General features: G+C 36.9%; 2 protein-coding genes across 2 annotated transcripts; both read left to right on the forward strand.

Annotated features, from left to right (window-relative positions):
- The first annotated feature begins 2,412 nt into the window (after positions 1–2,412).
- On the forward strand, positions 2,413–3,446 carry LOC142177210 (uncharacterized). The gene is made up of 3 exons (XM_075245676.1): positions 2,413–2,757; positions 2,817–3,008; positions 3,057–3,446. Exons 1-3 carry the CDS (start codon positions 2,413–2,415, stop codon positions 3,444–3,446), a joined length of 927 nt encoding a protein of 308 aa, XP_075101777.1.
- Positions 3,447–6,476: 3,030 nt separating this feature from the next.
- Positions 6,477–6,782, forward strand: LOC142177211 (putative mitochondrial protein AtMg00820). Its single transcript, XM_075245677.1, has one exon. The coding sequence runs from the start codon at positions 6,477–6,479 to the stop codon at positions 6,780–6,782; it is 306 nt and encodes a 101-aa protein (XP_075101778.1).
- Positions 6,783–7,363: the final 581 nt, after the last annotated feature.

Genomic DNA, 7,363 nt, shown 5'->3' on the forward strand with positions numbered 1-7,363 from the left:
ATTTAAAGTGTATTTCATGTACTAAAACAATGGGCTTATAATTATCTAATGATAAAGTAATTATGGAAGACAAATCAAAAGGAGACAAAAGTCAAGTGGAAAAGAGAAAAAAACAAAAACGTAAAAGAAGGGAAAAGTAGGCAGCAAAATTTGAATCGAAGAAGCAGCAGGCGAGGCAAGAAAATTTCCTGGCGTTCTGCCTCGCAACACGAGGGTGCAGTGAGGTTCACCGCGCGTTTGGCCTCGCGAAGCGCGGTCTGTCGCGAGGGTGTTCCGAGTTTCAGGCCTATTTTATCTCCTATTTGATTTTGGACTTGATTATTTCGTCTAGTTTTTTTCCTACATATATAAATAGTAATTAAACACCATTTTGAGGAGATTTGACATAAGGAGGCAAGAACACACTAGGAGCAAGGCGGAGAATTCTTCTACGATTTTTTCACTTCCTCCTTCCTATTTCCATTATTGATTATGAATTCTAGTATTGTAGCTTTGCATACTATTATGAATAGCTAATTTGTTATCTAGAGATAGAACCTTTTGTAGGATAAATTCTTGTTATGTTTCTATATAATTGAGTAGTTGGATTGCTCTACTTGTTCAACTACGTGTTTATTATTGTTGATTGAATGGCCATCAATTGACTGTGCCTATTTATTATGTATTTCTTGGAAAAGGATACATATTTAGCTAGTTGTTGAACAACATCACTTATGACGTATGTGAGGAATCAATACGAAAAGTTTAAAGGTGGGATTAGGAATAACGAAACCTTGGTGCGATCTTAGTGAGTAGTAAACTAGTGCCAGCTAGCGCAGTTCGGAAGAATATATCTAGTAAATTGTGGTAGTTGCTCGGAAGAGAATTATGACACCTGAAGTACTCACGATCGGTAGAAAATACTTAGGCGGAATTATAGAAGGCATAGCGGGAAGGATTCCGACAATTGGGGAAATCATAACTCTAGACCTCCTTAGTCTTGTCTCAAATTTCATCCTTGTTAGTTGATAATTTTACTGCTTTATAATAATTGTTAGTTAATTAGTTAGAAATAAATATTATAATTTCTATAATTAGGAAATTGTTTGGACTTGTGTTTCTTAGCAATATTGAATAACTATAGCTAAGCCTTAATTCTCTGTGGGATTCGATTCCGGACTTGTAAACCGGATTATATTTGCAACGACCGCTTAATCCTTTTTATAAGGCATAGTTTGGGATGATCAGCTCTTTATTAGTTATCCCTCCCTCCACAAATTAAATGCACTTAACATTCATGTAATAGCACTTATATGAGCAAGTTGATAATACTTCCACCTTAACTTTCAACTAAAACTCTCTGTACAGATTCTCCTCACCAACACTTTGGTACAAGTTGTTCATACAACCAACAGCAAAGGCCTCTGCTTTAATTATTGTTCCCACTGGTAAAGTGAGAAGTATGTACGTAAAATCTACTTTTGATTCAGCTGCAACGTAACTACTTTATTTTTCTTTTGATCCACCCAAAGCTTCAATACAACCGTTGAGTATTGAGATTTTGATGATAAACAAAGTTTGTTTAGATGTAATATTTAAAGAACCAGGTTCTCAACGTAGCTGCTTAACTGTTCTAAGAACCAACTTCTCAGGGTAAAGGACCAGCCCCTCAGGTTGATGATTGAACGTATGTGCAAGACAGTAACTTTATCTCAAAGTTACCCAGGTTTGAATTTGGTGGAAGAAGGCAACTACATGTTATAAGGGTTGTTGCCCAAGAAGATACGAATAAATCAGTAAAAAATAAGAGTCCCAAAACTTATGTAGTCCTTGAAACAGTAGGAGTCCTATCAAACGAGAAGCTGACTATGCATAGGACTCCTAGAAGATCTTGAAGTCCGGGCATTTAAATACTATTTATTTTGGACTTTTGAGATCTTCCTTTCATACATCAACCGAACAACTACATTTTGTACACTCTAGTCAAGTACCAGTATTGTATTCTTCTTGAGCCAGTCTAGTGAATGTGTTTTAGAAAGTTGAGTTGTTATCAAAGTGTCACAAATAATTAGTGAGTTGGAGTGAGTGTTTGCTTTAGAAGTTAGAGTAACTTGTAAATCAAATAGTCTAGTAGGAATACTAGAGAGTATTGAATTACAGTCTTATAATTGATACATTTTGGCTCATTGTTCTAGTGGAGTTGAAGTTGAAAATTCTACACAGTAGGTCGTGGTTTTTGCACCTTTTAAGCCGGGTGATTTTTCACGTAAAAATCATTGTATTTACTTTATTACTTATTTTACTTCACATTTAAGGAACACGGTAAAGAACCAAGTTATTTAATAATTCATACGGGCGCTCAAACTAAAAATTAATATCGGAGCAGGTTCTCTCTCATACACAACTAATACCTAGAGAGATTTTGAAAGCAATATGAGTGCTCCACCTGGAATTGATGAAGGACAATCAACTACCAGACCACCCATGTTTAATGAAAAATATTATAGTTGGTGGAAAGCAAGAATGGAAGACTTTTTGACAGTTGAAGACTATGAACTATGGACCATAGCTACTAAACAAAATGTACAAAGTGAAACAGTTCCTAAGGACCCCTTTGAATTTGTGGCCGCAGATTTCAGAATGATAGAGAAGAATGCAAAGGCTAAGAAAATTCTTACATGTGGACTTAGTCCTGATGAGTACAATAGAATTTCTGCGCGCTCTAATGCAAATGAGACATGTGATGCACTCCAAACTGCTCATGAAGGAACAAACCAAGTGAAGAGATCAATGATATAACTACTTATGAGAAACTATGAGCTCTCTTCTCCATGAAGGAGTATGAGCCAATCCAGGAGATGATGACTAGGTTTACCATAATAACTAATAAACTGAAATCACTTGGAAAGGTGTTTACCTTAGAAGAGTTGGTCATCAAAGTTCTAAGGATCCTTCCAGCTTCACGGGAATCAAAATTCACAGCAATCGAGGAAGCCAAGGAGCTGGACAAAATCTCACTTGATGAGTTGGTTGGAAACTTAAAGACTCATGAAATGAGAAAGATATAATTGCGCAAGGAAGAACCAAAGAGGGATAAGGCCTTGGTCCTTAAAGCGTTCGAGGAAGATGAATCTGACAGTAATGATCCTGACCTAGCAATGTTTCCTAAGTTCAAGAGGTTCATGAAGAACTCCAAAAATACATCTAAGAGAGAGACCAATGGTAAGCCTAAACCGATTGAAAAAGCTAATTATGATGGGTGCTACAAGTGTAGCAAGCTAGATCACATGGTCAAGGACTGTCCAATGTGGGAAATTGAGTGGAGGAAAGAGCGAGCTGAAAAGGAAAAATGGGAGAAGATGAGAGAAAAAGGTTCCAACAAAAGAAAAATCCTAGGTAAAGGATTTACTGAAGCAATAAAGCAGGACTTCCTGACAGCATATGAGGACAATGGAAGTGATAAATAGGAACAAAAGAGGATGAGGCTATAAGTCTATATGATGTAATTGATGAACATCAGGCAGTGGAGACAGAGCCTCCAGTACAGCTTGGAATGCACATTGGAAGACCTCCTCTATTTAATGGACATCACTATGATGAATGGAAGCTACGAATGGAAATGTTCCTTTAGGCCACTGACTTTGACCTATGTGTAATTGTCAGTGATGGACCAACTCTCCCGATCAAAATGGATGGTGAAGGTAACAAGTGCAATAAGAGAGAAGAGGAATATGATGATGAAGATCGTCGGCTAGTCCAGAAAAATGCTAAAGCAAAGGACCTGCTTTACAGAGGCTTGCCCAGAAATATTATCTACAAAGTGTCCTCTTGTATATCTGCCCATGATATATGGAGGACCTTAGAAGCTGACTTTGGAGATAAAAATATCGAAGTGGCACTGATGGCAATTGAAGAAAGCCAAACAGAAGAAGAAGTGATTGGAATGATGTCCATGAGTGATTCGGAAACTGAAGATGAAACAAAGCAAGTAAGTATCTCTAACTTAAACGAAAACATTTATGCTATGTCTAAAAAGTAACTGATGGCCATAATTGTAACCATGATGAGTGAAATGGATAAAATGAGTGCTGGAAATGATCAGTTAATAAGCAATCTTTCATGTGTCAAACTTGATATCAAAGAGCTTGAATCTGACAAAGCTAATCTAGAAGGACATGTCAAAGACCTTAAGAACCAGATTCTTGAGCTCACTTCTAAAAGTAAGAAGTCTCCTGATATACATGGTAAGGGAAAAATGAGTGATCTGTAGGATAAGCTTGAAAAGAAATTAAAAAGGGCTAAAGATAATCTTTGTGATGCTGAATGTAGGAATAAAGTCCTGCAAAAAAATCTAGAAAAGGCTAATTATGAACTATCTAGAGTAAGAAAATGACATAGATCTTCAGATGCCTTGAATTGGCTGAATGAAAACTGCAGCTCTAACAAAGCAAGAATTGGCTACAGAAAACCTGTTCCCAAGTTTGATTCAAAGTATGTAGGAATTTCTGATAATAAAATGTGCACTAATTGTGGAAAGGTAGGACACTTTAGAGATACTTGTCCTGCCTTAATTCATGCTCAGTTTAGAAATACCTTTGGTCTTGCTAAAAATGTGAAGAAGGAAGAGAAACCAAAAGCAAAGCCTTTTGTCCATACTAAGTGGATTAATGTTAATAAGAAAATAACTGCTAATCCTCTTCCCTTCTGGGCAAGAAGAGATCCGATTCATCCCTTTTGAAACAAAAAGGGACCCAAGCTTGTCTGGATTCCCAAGACTAACTTGTGGTTTTTGGTGCAGTCTAAAGTGAGAGGGAACAACCAAGACTGGTATCTAGACAGTGAATTCTCAAGACATATGACTGGAGAAAAGAAAAACTTTCTCTCAGTGACAGCCTTCCAAGGAGAGAGTGTGTCATTTGGAAATGGTAAAAGGGCCAGATAACATGTATTGACAAGGTTGGTAAGTCACTCTCTCATGCTATTGAAGATGTATATTATATGGTAGGCCTTAAACACAATTGTCTTAGCATCTCTCAAATGTGTGATAAAGGAAATGAAGTAAAATTCAATTCCAAAATCTGCACTGTTACTAAGCTTGATACTGATGAAGTTGTGTTAAAAGGTAAGGGACATAACAATGTTTACAAGATATTTATTATGTCTCTTCCTCAGAGTGAGCACACATGCTTAAATGTAATGGAAGATAACCCACTACTATGGCATAAAAGATTGGGTCATGCAGTCTTTCTCAACTCAACAAGTTGGCAGCAAAGGACTTGGTCCTTGATCTACCAAAAGTTGAGTTCTCCTCAGATAAGGTTTGTGATGCCTGTGTTAGAGGGAAACATGTAAGGTCAGCTCTTAAATCTAAAAAGGTTGTCAGCACCTCCAAACCTCTAGAACTCCTTCACATGGACCTATGTGGACCAATTAGAGTGAGGAGCAAATGAGGTAATAGGTATGTTTTTGTCATTGTAGATGAATTCTACAGGTGTACATGAACTCTATTTTTGGGATATAAAGATGAAACTTTTGATGTTTTTTGTGTATTTGTCAGAATGATTCAATAACTAGGTTGCAATGTATTAAGTATAAGAACAGACCATGGTACTGAGTTTGAAAATTCTAAATTCCTCAAGTTCTGTAACTCACATGGTATTGATCATAATTTCTCTGCACCTAGAACCCCACAACAAAATGGGTTGTAGAAAGAAAGAATAAATCCCTAGAAGACATGGGGAGGACCATGCTGATTACTAGTGGACTGCCTAAGAGTTTCTGGACTGAGGCAGTCAATACTACCCGTTACTTGCTGAACAGATGCATAGTCATACCTATTCTTGAGAAAATTCCATATGAGTTACTTCGAGGGAGAAAGCCCAACATCACTCACCTAAGAGCATTTGGGTGCAAATATTTTGTGTATAATAATGGCAAAAAAGCTTTAGGTAAGTTTGATGATAGAATTGATGAGGGAATTTTCTTGGGTTACTCTCCACATAGTAAGACCTATAAAATTTTTAATAAAAGAACTGTATGTAGAATAAAATATTTATGTTATTTTTGATGAATCTAACAATTTGGCTAAGAAAGGTCTACAGGATGAAGACTATGACATATGACTCACTGGTGATGGAGCTCCTAAGGAATCTGAACCTCAATCTGAAGATGGATCCGGAGATCACAAGGAAATTGACAGTGATCATGAGGAACGAGAAAAAAAGAGAACTACTGTGACTGCTAAATAGACTGATGAAGCTATACCTACTGAACATGTTCCTTTGGGTCAATCCTTGGGTGAATCATCTCTAGGTATGCAGATCAGGCTATGAAAACATCAAAGTTCACATCCTTTTGAGAACATCATCTTTGATCCAAATGCAGGAGTGCAAACCAGGTCATCTCTGAGAAATCTATGTGCACTCACAACATTTCTCTCACAGGTTGAACCTAAGACCATCAAGGAAGCTCTAAAGGATACAGATTAGATTATAGCCATGCAAGAAGTGCTAAATCAGTTTGAAAAAAGCAAGGTCTGGCACTTGGTGCAAAGACCCAAGAACAAAACTATCATAGATATCAGATGGGTGTTCAAAAACAATCTGGATGAACAAGGAAATATCACAAGGAATAAGGCCAGACTAGTGGTTCAAGGATACAATCAAGAGGAGGGCATTGACTATGATAAGACGTTTGCACCTATAGCTAGAATGGAAGCTATAAGAATGCTAATAGCCTTTGCTGCACACATGAAATTCACCTTGTATCAGATGGATGTAAAGAGTGCATTTTTGAATGGTTAATCTGAAAGAGGAAGTGTTTGTTAAATAACCTCCTGGGTTTGAAAGTGAAGAATTCCCTGACTATGTGTTCAAGTTAGACAAAGCCTTGTATGGACTGAAACATGCTCTTAAGAACTTGGTATGAAAGACTCTCAAAATTTCTCTTAACCAAAAACTTTGTAAGAGGAAAGGTGGACAACACTTTGTTTCTGAGGAGCAAAGGCAAGAATGTTCTGATTGTACAAGTATATGTGGATGAGATTATCTTTTAGGGCTACTAATTAAGAAATGTGCAAGGAATCTGCTGAGATGATGGGGAATGGGTTTGAAATGAGCATGATGGGTGAACTGGTGTCTTTCAAATCAATATCTCATGTCATAATCATAAAATATGGTTATCAGCCCCCTTTCATATTTTCACGGCACCTCGTGCCCATATCTCTATCATAACCGCACAGACGACTCTCGTGCCAAATATGTCAATACATAAAACCTGCACGATTTAATTCATTTTCAATAAAGTAAGGTTACAGTTTTTAAACCAAGTAAGAATTCAACAAAGAAATGAGTTTAGTTTAGAAATAGTTTGAGTGAGGAAAAAT

Source organism: Nicotiana tabacum, chromosome 23 (assembly GCF_000715075.1).
Source record: "Nicotiana tabacum cultivar K326 chromosome 23, ASM71507v2, whole genome shotgun sequence".
Lineage (NCBI taxonomy): Eukaryota > Viridiplantae > Streptophyta > Magnoliopsida > Solanales > Solanaceae > Nicotiana > Nicotiana tabacum.